General features: G+C 49.4%; 1 protein-coding gene across 2 annotated transcripts; it reads left to right on the top strand.

The window, feature by feature from the left end:
- Positions 1–4,055: 4,055 nt before the first annotated feature.
- RHBDD2 (rhomboid domain containing 2) lies at positions 4,056–15,733 on the top strand. Of its 2 annotated transcripts, XM_057695240.1 has the most exons (5): positions 4,177–4,314; positions 5,888–6,012; positions 6,346–6,753; positions 12,200–12,350; positions 14,763–15,733. In XM_057695240.1, exons 3-5 carry the CDS (start codon positions 6,591–6,593, stop codon positions 15,118–15,120), a joined length of 672 nt encoding a protein of 223 aa, XP_057551223.1. In that variant the 5' UTR covers positions 4,177–4,314; positions 5,888–6,012; positions 6,346–6,590; the 3' UTR covers positions 15,121–15,733. The 2 variants fall into 2 exon arrangements, with proteins under 2 accessions (XP_057551222.1, XP_057551223.1); XM_057695239.1 differs by lacking the exon at positions 5,888–6,012 and having other exon boundaries at positions 4,056–4,314.
- The last annotated feature ends 2,689 nt before the right edge of the window (positions 15,734–18,422 follow it).

Below are 18,422 nucleotides of genomic sequence, written 5' to 3'. Positions count from 1 at the left end.
GCTGCCTCAGCTGTGCAAAATCAGACAGCTGGTGCTTGTTCAGCACCTCCTCAAACCCTTCCTTCCCAGCAGCAGAGACACCAGCTGTGGAGAGCAGGGACTGAACAAGTATTGCTGGGTACCAACTGTATGCCAGGTTCTACCCTAGGCACTGGAATATGGCAGGTCCCTGCCCTCAGGGAACTTGTAGTCTAGTAAGAGTGACAGTCAGATAAGTAAAGACACAAATAGGTGAATGCACTGAAAGAAGTAAGAGGGAGAGGTGATCTGGGAAGGCCTTTCTGAGGAGCAGCATCTGAGCTGGAGACCTGATGGCTAAGAACCAGGCCACTATACTAAGAGCCAGGAGAGCATTGCAGCAGCTGAAAGAGCATGTGCAAAGGCCCTGAGGTGAGAAAGACCTTGACTTGTTTGAAAAACGGAGACCAGTGTAGTGAGTGAGGGAATGAATTCATTTCTTATCATTGCCATAACAAATTACTACAAACTTAGTGGCTTAAAACAATACAAATTACCACTTCACATCCATTAGGATGGTTACTATCCAAAAAACAGAAAATAACAAGTGTCAACAAGGATGTGGAGAAATTGGAACCCTTCTGCATTGTTGGACAGAATGTAAAATGGTACAGCTGCTGTGGAAAACAGTATGGAGGCTCCTAAAAAAAATTAAAACTAGCATGACCGTATGATCCAGCAATCCTACTTCTGGGTGCATACTCCAAAGAATTGAAAGTTAAGTCTCAAATAGCAGCATTATTCACAATAGCTAAAAGGTGGAAATAACTCAAAGGTCCATTAACAGATGAATGGATAAAGTGTGGTCCATCCACACAATGGAATACTATGCAGTCTTAAAAAGGAAGGACGTCTGACACCTGCTACCACATGGATAAGCCTTGAGGACATTATGCTAAGTGAAATGAGCCAGTCACAAAAAGACAAATACTGTATGATTCCACTCATACAGGACACCTAGAGTGGTCACATTCATAGAGACAGAAAGACACATAGTGGTTGCCAGGGACTGGGGAGAGCAGGGAAGGAGGAGTTATCATTTAATGTGTATCGTTTTACAGGATCCAAAGAGTTACAGAGATGGATGGTGATGATGGTTGCACAACATTCTGAATGTACTTAATGCTACTGAACTGTACACTTAAAAATGGTTAAGATAGTAAATGTGTGTACTTTTCCACAATGAAAAAACATTGGGAAAAAAACCCATACACATTTATAATCTTACAGTTCTGGAGCTTAGAAGTCTGAAATGGGTTTTACAGGGCCAAAATCAAGGTGTCAGCAGAACTGTGTTCCTTCTGGAGGATCTAGGGGAGAATCTGTTTCCTTGCCTTTTCCAGCTTCTAGCGGTGCCCTCATTCCTTGGCTCATAGCCCCTGCCTCCGTTTTCAAACTACAGAGCTCTACCCTCTGCTTCTGCCATATATCGCTGTCTCTCCCTCTGACCCTCCTGTTGCCTTAAAAGGACCTTCACGATTCCATTAGGCCCACTCAGATAACCCTGGATAATCTTCCCATCTCAAGATTCTGAACTTAATCATACCCACAAAGTCCCTTTGGTACATAAGGTAGCACATACATAGACTCTGGGGATTAGGACGTGGACATCTTTGGGGACCATTATTCCATCTCCCACAGGGAGTGTTGGGTGGTAGAAGACGAGATGAGGAAGGTTATCTGGGAATAAGACGTATAGGATGGACCTATGCTCTTATAAATTGTAACAAGGGTACCAACACCTTCTCATTTCCTTAAAAACAAACAAACAAACAAAAAACCTCACTGCTGCGTGGAGAATGGGTTGGGAGTAGAGCCAACAGCATTTGCTCACAGGTTTGATCTAGAGATGATCTTGGTTCCCTGAGGCGTCACCAGTACCCCAGCCGCCAAGTCTGGGATGTGGAGAACCAGATACTCTGCAAGGAGGAAGATGCTTGGTGGAAATGTACACAAAGGCATCTCCAGGTAGCACATTTGAAGCCTGAAAATGTTTGCAGACCAAGAGTGAAGCAGATACGACAAAAAAAGATTCACAGTCCGGGCTTGCCCCCTCCCCAAGCCCACCTGCTGAAGAAGACTCTGCTTTGCTCACTCCAGTCCTCTGTTCCCTGAGCTGAAGAGAAGGTCTTGGGGTTTTCTGGGGGCATAATTGGAAAAAATGAGAAGAAGGAGGCAGAATCAGAGAGATGGGAGGCCATTGGGTGCTCCCTGTGTTAGACTACACAGCCCTTGGCTGCAGGGCACGTGATGTCACCACAACTCTCAACCTGCCAAGAGACCAAATGCAATTATTCCCAACCCCCGGTAAGTGGCAAATATATCAACCTTCCATATGCGTTTGTTTATGGAGTCTTAGAACTGAGGGTCCAAAAAGATTTTTAAAAGATCTAGTTCCACCTCCAAACATGCTTGAATCACTTCAATAGTCTCATCAAGTCCCCAGATAGCCTCTGCTTGCATACTTCCAGTCACAGGGAGCTCACTACAATGGCAGCTCATGCCATGGATGGACAATCCAAACTGCCAGAAAGTTCTTTCTTAAGTCAAGTGTTTCACCCTTAAGTCAAATGTTTCCACCTTTCAGCTTCAGGTATCCCCTCTAGAGTAACGCAGGATAAGACTACTCCCCCCTCCTCCAGGAAAGCCCTTCACATAGTTAGAGCCAGTGGTCTGGACCCCTGAAGCTTCCCCAAGGAAGTCTCTCTGGTCCCTTTAACTGTCCCTCATCAAGATATGATCTGAAGTTCCCCCTTCCCTCCCAATCCTAGTCACTTTTTGTGAACAACCTCTAATTTTCTACATCCTTTTCAGAATATGTACCTGAATGTAGACACACAACTCCTGCAGTGGCCTGATGGGCACAGAGGAGATGGGACCACCATCCTCTTCCTCTTTCCAAGGCCCAGACTTTGGTTCCAGCAGCCCAAGTCCCCACTCCCTATTTTCAGCTGCTCCACCACACTTCTGATTCACATGCTGCTTCCGGTTGAGTAAAACCTTAATTTTCATGCCCACTGCTGCGTCATGAACAGCATTAGTTTAAATATACGCTGCATTCATTGAAATATGTCCCATTGCTGTACATTTATATCCAGAAAATTACACAGTTATATTTTAGTACTAAACATGAAAAAGATGAAAAGAATCTCAGGTTCTCTTTCTGAGGTAGATGGGAACACAGACATTGCCAGGATTACTGACGGGCGCAGACTAGGGCGGGGAACGGATCTGAATGTCCAGTACAGAGGGTGAAGCATTTGTTTATTTTTCAGTAGTCAAATTTACATACATATAGCAGTAGGCAGGATATTAAAGGGAAATGGTGAAAAGGGAAGAAAATCGGGGCCTAGCAAACGGATTTCAAGTCTTAGTCCTACTGCTTCCCACTTGTGACCTTGGGCAAGTTACCTCACCTTCTGGAACATCTGTAATCAGGAAAACAATATTCCAGTTGTCTACTTTAAACAGCTGTTCTCTGGTGAAGGTGCTTTTCAGACTTTAAGTTGCTGAAATAGACCCTGGTTATTACTGTTGTTAGATTACATCCCTAAGACTTCAGAGCCTTCAGTAGAATCCCTCCTTTCTCTCCCACCCCTTTCTCTAACCCAGGCACCTTGCCAGTAGCCAATTCCAGGCTATAGCAACGGGGGAGACCTGAGTCCTAATTGTCTTTGCCATCTAATTGCATTACCTAGACCCCAGTTTCTTCATGGGTATGATGGGGGTAAACACAGATAAGGGAGGGTGTGGGGGGGGGTCGAGAGATAGGGAAAGGGCGCTCTACCGCAAGGCGCAATAATCATTAGGTATCTAGAGCGGAGATGATGAAATCCAAACTCGAGCCCCTCAAGCGGCTCCCACACGGGACTCCAAGCCGGCCCGTGGGTGGGGTGGGGGTGCTGCCGCCAGAAGGCGCTGTCTGCACTCCCTGCTGCCTACGCGCGGGGGAGGCTGGCCAGCGCGACCGGATTAGGCCACTCTGCACGGGGCGGGGCCTCGGGGAGGCGGGGCTTCCGGCCGCCTCCCTCGCTGTTGCCAGGGGAGACAGCCTCAAGGAGGCGGAAGGAGCGGAGGACCAGCCGCAGCCGCGTGGGGGAGTGGGAGCTTTGGCGGCCATGGCGGTCTCGGAGCCCGGGTACCGGAGCTGGTCCTTGTGGCCCGAGGTGCCATCCGCCACCTTCTTCACCGCGCTGCTCTCGCTGCTGGTGTCCGGGCCCCGCCTGTTCCTGTTACAGCCGCCCCTGGCGCCCTCGGGCCTCTCGCTGCGGTCCGAGGCCCTACGCAACTGGCAAGGTGAGCAGGGCAGGGCCGGGCCCCGGGTGCCAGGCCTTGAACTCCGGCCTCCCAGCGCCCACGCCACCCCGTTTCCGTCCGCATCATCATTCTACCCACTCGGAGGACCAGCCCCGCATTCCACGTCTTTGTCTGTGCAGAGCCCCATCTTCGTCATCACTGTAATCTTTCCTTACCCAGATTTGTTCCCTTCCCTGTCGCCATCCGACTGGTCAAGGCCCCCATATCCATTCGTAGCAAATAGGTTTCATTCACCCCTGCTTGATCACCAAGGAGGATTTTTCTCTCCCCGTCCCTTGTCACATTCACACCTAACGTCTTGCTTTAGGGCCGAACCACCCATTGAAAAATTTTCTTTCACCTTCGTCGACACTTGACCTTTATAAGCATCCTGGCCTCCTGGAGTTTAGAATTGCTTCTGCATCTTTTTTTTAATCTTAATCCTGACTCCAATTCCCAGCTCACAGCGGGAGGGGGTATTTTGTACCCTTGGGAGAGGCGTTTGTTTTCTGGGGGAGAGTGAGAAATTTTGCAGACCAATTAAGTGTAAACATCCGTTCATAAAAAGATATTCCTAGTCTCTGTTTCTTCCCCCATTCTTTTTTGGGGAGGAAAATGGAAAATTTGTATGACTCTTGTTTCACAAAGCACATGCACATGCATCAGTCTCATTTAACCCTCACGGTGATCCCATGACCATAATGTAGGCTTTATTATTGCCCATCGTTTAGATGAAACTGAGGCTTAATGCGAAGACTTGCAGAGCTTTTGAGTCATATAATTGAGACAGGAACCCACATTTTTCTTTTTGTCGTGTGATGTTTTGGGGCTGGAGCCTTGGGGCTTATAATCCCCAAATTGTATAGAATTAATTCTAGAATCTTCACACTTAAACGTGGGATTTCAGTGTTGGACCTACTCAACAAGTAATGAAGCACTCTTCAGATAATGAGGCCTTACAGAGATGGCCTGACAGGTATATGGTTCTTAGCCTGCCTCCCTGCTCAAATATAAAACTGCTCCCCACCCCCACCCTAGATACACACAGCATATCTGTCTTCAGAGACAGATGCAAAATGGCAGCCTAAACTGAGCTCCCCTTTTTTTTTTTCCCCTCTTTACTTCCCGGCTTCTCTGAGTGTGGGGTTCACAGGCAATGTGAGTGTTAAACATGTAAGAGATCTTTGAGGGCCTCAAGTATATCCCTGTTGTTTTACAGTGAGAAACCTGAAGCCGGCAGGGCCTGTCACGTGACTGAACTCAACCAGCCTGGATGTGATAGAGCTAAGCCTTTAGGCTCCCAAGGCCATTGTTACTGCCACTTCACCCCCTCCTTCAGTTTAGTATTTTGGCCTGCAGGAATGTAAAAGTACATTAGAGAGGACTGGTTCTAGAAAAATAAAAGTGAGATTCTTTGCTGTCTTATTGCGTATAAAGCATTGCTCTACCTCTAAGATTGGTTAAGCACTTTCAAGAAAGACTTCTGAGTTCTGTATCTACATTATTAGTGATAGTTTTCTAATCTTTACAGGTGCAAAATAATTCATGGTCCCTTTTTTCTTCCTCTGAACAGCCACTATGGAAGGAGAGGTCAGGATTACAGCCGAGGAGACGGGCACAAAGAGTGTTAAGTGACACCCACTCAATCCACCTGAAGCTGTTACAATTAATTTACCCTCAAACTGCCCGGTGAGATAGGTCAGTATTAAAACCTGAAAAAAGGATTATAAAGCACATTACAAATTCAAAGACCATCCCATGCTAAAAAGTGTTATTTTTTTCCCCACGTGGAAGCCAGTCACAGATAAGACTTGCTCCAGGTCTGGGAAAGAGCAAAGATTAGACATCCACGCCTCTACTTTGAGTCCTGGGTCCTTCGTTGTTGCCTCCCTCTGCATATCCCACTGGCTCTGGGCTGACTTTCACTGGCAGTGAGAGCCAGCTACTCCCCATTTCCTAGGTGGGTTGTAACCTGGCTTTCCCTTCTTGGAGCAACCCACCGTCAGGCCTCTAACTCAGTTCCCTCTGCAGTTTACAGGCTGGTGACCTACATCTTTGTCTATGAGAATCCAGTCTCCCTGCTCTGCGGTGCTATTGTCATCTGGCGCTTTGCTGGCAATTTTGAGAGAACCGTGGGCACCGTCCGCCACTGCTTCTTCACCGTGATCTTTGCCATCATCTGCGCCATCATCTTCCTGTCATTTGAAGCTGTGTCATCGCTGTCAAAGCTGGGGGAGGTGGAGGATGCCAGAGGTTTCACCCCAGTGGCTTTTGCCATGCTGGGAGTCAATTCCGTCCGCTCTCGGATGAGGAGGGCCCTGGTGTTTGGCATGGTTGTGCCCTCAATGCTGGTGCCATGGCTCCTGCTCTGTGCCTCCTGGCTTATTCCCCAGACCTCCTTCCTCAGTAACGTCTGTGGACTTGGAATTGGGCTAACATGTATCCTTCCTAGAAGGCAGTTGTAGAACAATGACATGCCAAAGGGTGAACTAAGCTGTAGGGCCTAGGGGGTCAAGTAGATAGAGCTGTGGTCTCAGATGTAGGTGATCTGTGTGCTAGCTTCAGCTTTGAAAACAGTGTGGCCTCGGGCAGGTCACTTCCCTTCTCTAGGCCAGAGTTTTCTTATCTGGAACAGATAACCATAGCTCTCTCCTCACACTGGCTCAGCACTGCCAGTTAGTGAAATATTCTGATTTGATTTTTCCCAAGGTGTAAACCTACATTTGACTAATTTGTTTTTATTGGAGGAAACTGAAATACCCGTGAATTGGAGATGTTCCATGAGAGGAATAGGAAACAGTTTTGTTTTGCTTAGTCTTTTTCTCAGAAGATAAAAAGAATTTTTTTTTAAGGTAGGCTCTTACCATATGGGTAGTTAAAAACTTAGGATAAGCCTTATATTCCTTGTATAAATATCCTGGCAATTAGGGAGAAATATTCTAAAATACAAAGTGGATTACTTTTTTAAACATCAGAATTGGTAGTGTTGGGAGTTGAACAAGGGGCATTCCTGAAATATCTTCCAATTTATGATTGTATAAGCTGTTAGTGTGGGTATAAAACCCACATTGATACCATGGTTCATATTTATCTTCGTTTTTAAATTTTAGTTTAATGTCTTTGGTTTTAAACCTTTTTCCCTAATATGAAAATTTAAAGCTATAAAATCCCCATGTAAGCACTACTGTAGCTGTGCTTATCACTCAGTTAAAAGTATTTTCTAATTTTTCTTGGGATTACGTCTTTGATCCGGGGGTTATTTATAAGGGAGTTGCTTAATTTCTAAATTTTTGGCGATTTCCCAGATTTCTTTTTGTTATTGATTTCGTATTTCATGTGATCAGAGAAACTTCTTTGTAAGATTATAGTTCTTTTAAATTATTTCTGGCCCAGCATTTGTTATATCGTGGTGAGTATTCTATGTGCACTTGGAAGGAACGTGCATTCTGCAATTGGTGGGTATAGTGTTCAGTATATGTCAGTTAGGTCAAGGTATTGTGTTGTTCAAGTCTTCTATATCTTTATAGTTGTTTTATAATTGTTACTGAGAGAAGACTGTGAAGTCTCCAACTAATATGGTAGATCTGTCTTTTTTGCTTTCAGTTCTCTTCAGTTTTTGGCTTCAAGTGTTTTGAAGCTCTATTAGTGGATACCTGTACATTTGGGATTGTTATATCATCTTAATGAATTTACCCTTTATCATTATGAAATCAACCCCTTAAATCTCTGGTAACATTCTTTGCCCTAAATTCTTCATAGTCTGATATTAATTTAGTTATTCCAGCTTTCTGCATTCTTAGAGTTAGTGTTTACAAGGTGTATAATTTTCCATCCTTATATATTTAACATGTTTATGTTTTTATATTTAAAGCCTATTTCTTATAGATAGTATATACTTGGTTCCCTAATCTGACAGTCTCTGCCTTTTAAAGGCTTATTTAGTCCATTTGCATTTAGTGTAATTATTGATATAGTGGGGTTAAGGCTACCAGCTTGCTGTTTGTTTTCTCTTTGTCTCAAATGTTTTTTTGCTACTTTTTCCCTCTTCTCCTGCCTTCAATTGCATTTTTTTTAGTATTTCATTTTATCTTCTTTGCTTATTAAGCATACCACTTTGTTTTATTTTTTAGTGGTTGCTCTAGAGTTTAAATATGCATTTTTAGTTTATCACAGACTGCATTCAGATAATATACTACTTTGTATGTAAGAGGCTTATAGCATTGTATTCCTGTTTTCCTTCTTTCTATCCTTTGTGTTATTGTTGTTATTTTACTTCTCCATATGTTACAAATCTCATGATACATTGCTACTACTCTTGTTTTAAAGTCAATTATATTTTTTAAAAAATGTAACTAAATGTAGCTTTAAAAAAAAAAGCAACATTTACTCACGTATGTATCATCTCTAGTTCTCTTCATTCTTTTGTGTAGATCCAGATTCCCATCTGGTGTGATTTTCCTTTAGCCTGAAGAACTTGCTTTAACATTACAGTAGGTATGCTAGTAAGAAATTCTTTCCATTTTTGATTCTTTGAAGATGCCTTTATTTCACTAAATATAGAATTCTAACCTTCTCTGATGCTTTCACTTCTAAAGATGTCTTTGCATTACTCTGGTTTGTATTGTTTCTAATAAGAAATCAGTCATTACTTTTATTGTTTCCCTGTATAATTCATTGTTTTTCTCTGGCTCATTTCACAGTTTTTTCTTTATCATTGGTTTTTAGCTGTTTAATTATCTTGTGCCTTGAGGTGGGTTTTTTGTGTTTACCTTACTTCAAGTTTGTTGATCTTGGATTTGTGAGAATTTAGAGTTTTTACTAAGTCTAAAAAAATCATCATCATTATGTCTTCAAGTATTTTTTTCTATTCTCTTTTCTCTTCTCCTTGTAGGTTACCAATTATATATATGTAAGATACATGGTATTGTTCAGTGAGTTACTAAAGCGCTATCTTTTTTTAATTTTTGCCTTTTTTTCCCTCTAGATTTCAGTTTGGGTAATTTCTATCACACTGCCTTCAAATTCAGCAATCTCTTCTTCTACAGTGTGTACTCTGCTGTTAAATCCATCCAGTTAGGGTTTTTTAAAAATTAATTATTTATTTATTGGCTGCATTGGGTCTTTGTTGCTGTGCATGGGCTTTCTCTAGTTGCGGCGAGTGGGGGCTACTCTTCCTTGTGGTGTGTGGGCTCTTCGTTGTGATGGCTCCTCTTGTGGAGCACAGGCTCTAGGTGCATAGGCTTCAGTAGTTGCGGCACATGGCCTCAATAGTTGTGGCTCATGGGCTGTAGAGCACAGGCTTAATAGTTGTGGCATGCAGACTTAGTTGTTCCACGGCATGTGAGATCTTCCTGGAGCAGGAATTGAACCTGTGTCCCCTGCATTGGCAGGCAGATTCTTAACCACTGTGCCACCTAGGAAGTCCCCCATCCAGTTAGTTTTTATTTCTCATGTTGTATATTTCAGCTCAAGAGATTCTTTTTATGGTTTTCATTTCTGTATTGAGATTCTTTATCTGTTCGTTATGTTTTCTTTTAAACACATTCACTTACGTATTTATAATAGCTGTTTTAAAATACTTGTCTGTTAATACCATTATCTTTGTCATTTCTGGACCTGTTTGTTTTGACTGTTTTTCCTCTTAATTATGGACCCCATTTTCTTGCTTTGTCCCTTGTCTTATAGTTTTTTTTGATAGACATTGTGAATGCTATGGTATCGAGGGCTGAATTTTGTTGTTTTCCTTTGAAGAGTGTTTTTTTTCCTAATAGATAGTTAATTTACTTGTTAAGGCATTGCCTTTTGGGGGTCTCTTCTGAATGTCCTGGGTGTTCAGTGAAGTCTCTTTACTCTCTCTGGTTAGAACTTGAGCGTGTCCCTGCCCTGTGGGAGCTCCAGGAGTTGTTAATCTTAAAGCTCTTTGATAGTTGTTGTTTCTTCAGTAGCTGTTCTTTGCCTGACTAGAGGAGTCTCAGTCTAGGTACATGTGTATTCGTATTTAGCTAAAGACTCAGGGAATCCTTACGCACATTTCTGGAGCTTCTTCTCTGAGCTGCTTGTCCCTCCTCTCCATTACTGACCTATAAATCCCAGGTATTCTTTCCTCCCTGAACTTTTTGTCTCTCCCTGCTTGGATTCCCCATGCTCACTTCGGCAGCCCATGTACTAAATTTGGAACAATCCTTGGATTCCCCTCCCTGTTCTGTGGTTTATTCATTGCCTCCAGGCAGAAAGCCAGCTTGATCTTGAGGCTCACTTAATTTCTTTCCCTTTTCTTAGGTATCACAGTTTGGTAGTGTTTAGGGTCCAGAGTCTGAAAACAACTTGTGTAAAATATTGTATCCTGGTTTATTGTTATTTATGTAGGAGGACTAGTCTGCTGTTATTACTTCATCAGAGTCGGAAGCAGAGCAAATTCTTTTTTTTTAATTAATTAATTAATTTAGTGGCTGCGTTGGGTGTTTGTTGCTACATGCAGGCTTTCTCTAGTTGCGGAGAGCAGGGGCTACTCCTCGTTGCATTGTGTGGGCTTCTCAGGGCAGTGGCTTCTCTTGTTGCAGAGCACGGGCTCTAGGCGTGTGAGCTTCAGTCGTTGTGACTTATGGGCTCTAGAGCGCAGCCTCAGTAGTTGTGGCGCCTAGGCTTAGGAGCTCCACAGCATGTGGAATCTTCCTGGACCAGGGCTCGAACCTGTGTCCCCCACATTGGCAGGCAGATTCTTAACCACTGCAGCACCAGGGAAGTCCCCAAGAGCAAACTCTTGAGATCATTCTAAAGTCACCAGCCATGACAACTTTTGACTTCCTCATAGCATTGGTTACCACCTGGAATCAGTATTTGAAAATATACTGACCTCCCTGAAAGAATTTAGAAATGGCAAGGGCGTATTTGCTTATCACAGTGACTAGGTGCTGCTACCACTTGGTGGCCGGTGGCCAGGGATGCTAAATATCCTCTAATGAGCAGAACGGTCTAGCCCGGCAAGGACTCATCTTGCCAATAGCATTCTAGCGAAGAACAGCGCCTGCGGGAATGACGTTCTCTCGGGGCTGCTGCACAGCCCTCTCTCTGCCAGAGCCCCTCTTCTAGCTACTGCTACTCACAGGTTTGGGTTCAGCAGCCACATCACTTCCTTAGAGGAAAACTCCTCACATCTACCTAGATCACCTTAGGGTCCCCAGCATGGTCATCCATAGATGAGCTTTTGCTCATGGCCACTTATTCTACCCCAGTTACTTGTTCCCTGTTTGGCACTTATTCCCGATTCCTTAGTACCTGGTGTGTACTAGATGTTCAATAAATACTTGTCAAGAGGATGGACGGATGGTTGGGTAAAGGCTGACTCTTTTTGGCTGTCTAGGCAGTGATGGGCTGGCACAGGTCGGATGACCAGAGTACCATCACATCCCTGAGAGGTGGTGACGACGTGGGGGAAGGGCTGCCCCGGAGGCCCACAGGAAGTTCACTTGGTCACATTGAGGCAAGGTTCCTTCTGTCTGGGACAAAATACAAGAAGATGCCCGTCCTCCCAGAGGGTATTAGGATGGCCTCCTGCTTCATCCCACTGGCAAGACAGAGATGTGTGCTGGCTTCCAACTGTGGTTGCAGGGGCTAGAGGGGCTCAGGAGAGAGGATGGGTGTGCCCAGGGGAAGGTGAAATGTTAGCATCTGTCTGCCCTCTCCTGTTGCTGGCTCATGTTCCTCTGAGTACAGGGATAGAAACTCAACTCTTGGTTTCGCCTGAGCTTGAAACTCCAGTCAGAAATGATGGTGGGATAAGCACTCATCCCCCTGTAGAATCAGTGTGGGAACCTGTTTCCAGTGGGGAGTGTTCAACCCTCCTCCCCTTCAGTGGCCTCCAGTTTCCTTAACATGCCGACCTCAGATGGCTTCACCTACTGCTACTCCATTGACCTCCCAGAGCGCGTCGCACTGAAGCTGGACCAGAAGTTCCCCTTCAGCCTGATGAGGAAGATTTCGATGTTCAAGTACATCTCCGGCTCTTCGGCCGAAAGAAGGGCAGCCCAAAGCCGGAAGTAAGTTACAGAGCTCTGTGCTTTAGTCCTCGGGCAGTTCCAGGGCCTCTGGAGGGGGTGACTGGCTCAGTGACACGGGGAACAGGGAAGAGGGTGTGGGCAGCCTGAGCCCAGAGGACTCTGTGCACATGACTTCTCCCGAGCACCCTGGACTCTGTCCAGCTGCATCTGAAGGAGGGACCGAGCAGGAAGGGGCGAGGGAAGGCACTTGAAGCTCTTGTGTGACCTGTGGCCCCATCTAGTGGCCTTACGCGCCCTCAGCGCCAGCAAGCACTGTGTGCAGGTGGGATCGGGCACCGGTATGTGATGCCGGTTAGAAGCCAGTCCACACAGCTGACTGGGAGGCTCGGGAGGTGGCACGGCCCGAACCTGAGAGGTAGGGTTCTCTGGGCCACCTGGCAGGAGAAGGTGAAGTTCTCTGTTTTCCAGGTCTGGTATGTTAACTCTGAACGGAAGGGGCTGGGGAAGCCGCCAGCTCACATAGCCTCGCTCCCTCCTTTCAGAGAGAAGGCCCCAAGGGGACAAGACCGGTTCTCTGGGTAACACAGCATCAGAAGAGCCCAGACTAGAACCAGGGGCTCCTGCTTCCAGGGCCTGCTCGCTCCGTCACTGCGGCACATGCTGCCGGCCTTGGGTGGCCTTCACTGGCTTCTGTCGACCCTGAGAGTTCACAATGGAGGAGGTTCCCTTTCCTTCAAGTCGCTCCCAAAGAAAGGATTCACTACAAAGTCAAGGTGCTTTGTCAGTGGCCCTTTTCTGTCTACAACCAGCTGTGGAGGACACTCTGCCCCCACGCTGGCCTGGAGGCAGGGTTTTGGTTGAATTGGAATCTGTTCCTTGTAGTTTATTTTAGGAGGTGGACACTCACAGCCTTCAGCAGCTCAGAGCCCTCTGACTATTTCTTTTTTATTTATTTATTTTTGCCACACCACAGGCTTTGCAGGATCTTAGTTCCCGGATCAGGGATCGAACCCAGGCCCCCACAGTGAAAGCACCGAGTCCTAACCACTGGACTGCCGGGAAATTCCCAGCTCTGACCATTTCTTAAAGGCAGGGACGAGTACTGGGAAAAACAGAAATGCACGCTCACCCATTTAGTTTCAGACAGGTAATTCCTGGAGTCTAAATGGGTGGGAGGTGTTTAAATTTAGAATTAGGTGTATTGTAGCTTTTTTGGCTCTTAATTGCTGTTCTCATAGAATCTAGAGAGGACTTAAGGGTCCTCGTTTGCAAACTCCCCCCGCCACCCCGTGAAGGAATCTCCTCTGACAGCTGATGACATTCACCCCTGCGGCTGGGGGTCTCTCTCCATGGCAGCCCCTGATGAACAAGTCTTCCACGCTGAATTGCAGTCACCTCTCTGTAACCGTGACCCTGTGGTGCCGGGTGATACTGCTTCCCCATGATGTGCAGATTTGGCCAGGGGCCCTCGCATAGCGTGGTGTCCTCTCCCTCATTATCGTGGCCTGCTGTAGGCATCCAGGCGGAACATGATGTTTTGGATGACCTGACGACACAGGAAGCATTAGGACAAGACACGTGTGTTTGTTTTGGCAGCGGACCTGACTGCCTGGAAAGCTTTTGCCTCCCTGGAGGCTCTTATCAAGCTTCCTATAGGCCAAAACCTATATATTTTTAAAATCCCAGAAGTGCTGTTAAGTATCTTGTATCGGTACTGTAGCAGCAGATTTGTAAGCTTTGGTTTGGATTGCAGTTGTGTACAGGTGTCGTCTAGTTACCTGACACGTATCGGTGGTGTTGACGTTCGTTCCTCATGTTGGGAACTCTGCACAAAGATCACAGGGTAGAATCCTTAGAATGTGTCCCCCTTCGTGGTCCCAGCCACATATGTCTGTGGGGGGGTCTCTAATCTCAGCACAGACAGCTCCCCACATCTGGCACATCGGTTCCTGGCACTTTGAGCTCTGAGTGTTTATTCCTGAAGTCATGGGTAGGATATCTCCCAACAGATAAGGCCTGGGCCCAAGCCCTGTGGTACCCAGTCAGAGGCCTCCCCTCCTCCCTCCCACAGAGGTGGGGCCGTTCTCTTTGAGTGGAAGTGCTGAGCCGACCTCACACACACCGACTCCTGTGATCTGGTCTCCACGTCCATCCGGTTTGCAAGCTGCCCGTACAGCTCAGGCGTGGGCCCGATACCCTTCATCCTGCTGGCTTCTGGCAGGACCGTAAGTGGACTCTGCCCCCTCTGGGCATCTGTTTTCTGTCCAGTTGTGATTAACCTTTCTCCCCACTTGGCACTTTTACAGCTGATTGTGGGAACCGTCCACAGCATATTGTAATAGAAAGCAGTGCCGCGATCCCAGGCTTTTCTCCTGCGGATCGACATCTGCGGGTGCTCTGTGCCCCAGCACGACTAGCTGAGTGACCATTTTCTCTCTCATTCCTTTCCAGGCTGAACCCTGTGCCTGGCTCGTACCCCACACAGAGCGGCCACCCTCACCTGACCCCAAACCACCCTGTGGCCCAGATGCAGCACACCAGTGGCCAGAAACTCGCCTCCTGGCCATCCTGTGCTCCTGGGCACATGCCCAGCCTGCCTCCATACCAGCCTGCCTCTGGCCTGTGCTACGTGCAGAACCATTTTGGCACAACCCCCAGCTCCTCCGGTGTCTACCCGGCTTCTGCAGGTGCCTCCCTGGGGGTCCAGCCCCCCGCCCCCCTCAACTGCCCTGGCACGGTGTATTCCGGGGCCCTGGCCACTCCAGCGGCTGCGGGCTCCAAGGAGTGCTCAAGGGTCCTGATCCCCTGAGAGAGAGTTTCTAGAGAAGCAATCTCCCGTCTCAGCCTTCTGAAGAAGGTCCTCTCTGAGCTGAGATTTTCTTGACAAAAAGTTATTTATTGAATACCTCTATGTGCCAGGCTCCGTGTCAAGTGTTCTGGTATGTGTCCCTATTTCAGTCTCATTCATCCTCATGAGAACTTTGTGAAGTACAGCTTGTCGTCCCCAGTTTACAGATGCAGAAAGCGAGGTGCCCTGTGAGGACATGAGGTCGCGTGGCTCTAGCGGCACAGCTGGGACCCTTGGCTCCAGGCCCCAGCCCTTCCCACCCCTGTCCCGCCCCCCACAGAACACCTGGGAGAAGAGGGCACTGGTGTTCAGTGGCTCATTCCAGCTCTCCATGTCCTTCCTGTCCTTGTACGTAGTGCTCTTGGCTATACTGTGTCCGTGTGTGCCCTTTGGGAGCTCCCTGCTGGCATGCTCGCCAGTCCCCAGGCCTGTGCAGTGTTCCTGCCCTGCAGTGACCCCCCTCGCCCCGACTTCTGCCCCAGAAGTGGTGAGACGGGCCAGCGTGAGCCGCCGCAGCGTGCTCTTGGGTCCATGGTGTGGATTACCTTTGTATAAAGAAACCGCCTCCAACCTGCCCTCGGTGTGTGGCATCTTTGTGGTCTGGCCGAGGAATATAGAGGACTGCGAAGAGAAGCGTGACCGGGTCAAGTCAGGCAGATGACTCCCCAGTGGGGATCTGACATGGGGCGTGCGTTGTGAAGGTCCCCAGAGAGCCAAAAGGGCAGACGGGAGGGTTTGGCAACCCTGAGATTGGCAACAGCAGGGAGCCACGACCGTGTCCCCAGCGCTCTGGGCTGGGTCACATGAGAAGCGCTGCCAGCACGACCTCATACCAGGGAGTGACACGGGCACCAGCCGCAGTGGCGTGTGAAGGAAGAGGCGGGGAGGAGAGCCCTGGCTTCTCTGCCTGTCGCCGGCTCTGCCAGCAGGGTCTCCCGTGGGCCAGATTCACCAGGAAGTGGGCCCAGGAAATGTCGTTTGCAGGGGTCGGCCCCCCCACCCCGACCACGCAGGGCAGGACCCGGACAGGGATGTGACTGAGCCAACAGGTGCCCAGCCGGGCTGAGGGAAGCTCATGGCTTCCAGTCAGCCATCGGCCGAGCTCCTTGACGTGGGCTTACATTGAGAAGACACGCCACGTGCAGGTGTCCTCCCAGATACCAGAACGCATGGCCTTTCTCTCCTCCTGGAGCTGGATGGCCTGCTCGGGGCTGGCTCTCTGAGAGGCCCTGGGTGTTAGAGGTGGGTGAGACACACCGACAGGTGGGCAGCCGTGGACAGGGCAGCGGGTGGCCTGCCCTGGGGAGGGGGCGGGGGATGAGGCTGAGAGGGTGGCTGCCGAGCCAGAGTGTGAGTAGGACTCACCAGCCGAGGAGTCGGGCCCACGCCACGGCTGAGACCTGTCTGCAGGCCCGGAGCCTGGTGTCTGCAGCCACACCCAGCGTCTCCGGTTAGTGTCACTCGGCGAACGCAGGCTGCTGTGTGCTCCGTGGACATTCTCCCTCCTCTCCATTCCCAGGCCTGTACCCAGAAGCAGGTGAGGGGCCCCCTGCTCCCAGCACGGCACGGACACCTCCCTCGTGTCTGGCCTTCCTGCCGGGCTGTCTGGCTGCAGCTGCGGAGGCCGTGGGCCTCAGGGATGGTCAGGCTCGAGGGCCCTCACGCGACCCTGAGTAGAAAGCCAAGGGCCCTCAGGGGGCATTCTGTCCGGCCGTCTCCTCCACCCCTGGTTTCCCTAACGGGGTTGCAGGGAGGCGGGACGGGTCCGGCGGAGCAGCCAACAGCCGCCCCGTCTCAAGCTGCTGCCTCGGCTGCCGCTTGCAGACTGCTTCTTAGTCTGTTTGTTCCCCTGGACTTTGCCTGGGCCGCTGCAGGCAGCCGGGAGCCAGGCCAGAGCGGGCATTTCTCCCCCCGGTACACATGTGAGAGGATCTGGGGGTCTCCTGAGCCCCTCCGCCACTTGCCTGTTGAATGAGCCACGCGTGTGCGCCCAGCCTCAGGCTGGCCTGTAAACGGGAAGGTGAGCTCTGTGAGGGCCGAGAACCACCCCACCCCACCCCGCCCCACCCCACCCCGCCCCCAATGGGGCTGGCACCGTGAGGATTTGTTGAGCAAATGAGTAAACGGGGATCCCTGCCCCTGGGGAGCTCAGTCTGGGGGTGGGAGGAGCAGACGATGAAAGAATTGTAATTCAGCAGGCGCTCAGAGGAGGCCCCCAAACCAGCCTGGAGGATAGGAGCACACACTTTTCCATGGTGTGTGTGGGGGGTGGGGGGTGACTCTGGAGGGAGGGAAAGGGTAAGGCCCTCACCACGTCCTCTGGCTGTTGTTAGTAGAATGAAGAGTGCAGCACATTCGGCAAAGGGAAGGCCGTTATTCCCCGCACGCCAGAAACCTCTCTCCTAACCCCAGGCCAGGCGGGACCCGCTGTAGCCAGAGAAGCTTCCAGACTTCGTCCAGTTTCCCCTCTCCATCAGCAGGAACAGCAGAGAAGCAGCCCCTTGGCCACCTCTGAAACCTTCCCTGGGGCAGACGCTGGGGGTACCGGGGGAAGAGGGTTTGCTCCTGTCCTTTGAGGAGCCCCTTCCGGGGCAGGGGGGGGAGCCAGTGACGCGGATACCTGCAACTCAAGATAAGGGGCGCAAGGGGCATGGCCGCCCAGCCCTGCAGGCCTCCCTCCTTCACACGCCTGCTCCTCCATTCCTTCGTTTAACAAACCCTTCGCGAGCAGCTACTGAGTTGCAGGCCTGTGCTCGGCTCTGGGGATGGGAAGATGGAAAACAAGCTGAGCCTTCAATGCACCCGTAGTCCATTAAGGGAGACGTGCTCTGTGGAGGGAGGGGAGCCAGGTGCACAGGTGAGGCAGGCCTTGTGGGGAGGGGGGGCCTGGGGCGGGGGCCCAGGACCAGGAGGAGAGCTAACCAGCAAGGACAGGGCCCGGAGGAGGACGGGGGGGTGACAGTGTGAGCAGAGACTGGAAGGTGGGGTCCAGTAGGCAGCACGGAGGTGTAAGCACGGAGGCTGGGAGGGCAGGTCGGAAAGAGCTGGAAGTGATGGGAGCCCGGGCTGAGCCTGAGGCCCTGGCCGAGGGGTGGGACGGGCAGAAACGGAGCCTAGAACACAAAGTGACTTTCCAGGGTCACACTAAGCATGTGTGTGGCCCAGCTGAGAGCGTGCACACAGCTCTCCCTCCCCCCGGCCCCCGAAGTCCAGCGCCCCTGCCCTGCCCTCAGGTCCTGCTGCTCGCCCTCAGGTGGCGGGGT

Source organism: Hippopotamus amphibius, chromosome 9, assembly GCF_030028045.1.
Source record: "Hippopotamus amphibius kiboko isolate mHipAmp2 chromosome 9, mHipAmp2.hap2, whole genome shotgun sequence".
In the NCBI taxonomy this organism is placed as follows: Eukaryota; Metazoa; Chordata; class Mammalia; order Artiodactyla; family Hippopotamidae; genus Hippopotamus; species Hippopotamus amphibius.
Note: the sequence above shows the minus strand (reverse complement) of the source record. Positions and strands in the feature narration are given on the sequence as shown.

Bases quoted from the DNA above. Each gene is read 5' to 3' on its own strand.
- RHBDD2 (XM_057695239.1), top strand. From the start codon at position 4,137: ATGGCGGTCTCGGAGCCCGGGTACCGGAGCTGGTCCTTGTGGCCCGAG. The intron at 4,315-6,345 runs GTGAGCAGGGCA...TTCCCTCTGCAG, and splicing joins GGCCCTACGCAACTGGCAAG to TTTACAGGCTGGTGACCTAC. The intron at 6,754-12,199 runs GTATCCTTCCTA...TGCCGACCTCAG, and splicing joins ACTTGGAATTGGGCTAACAT to ATGGCTTCACCTACTGCTAC.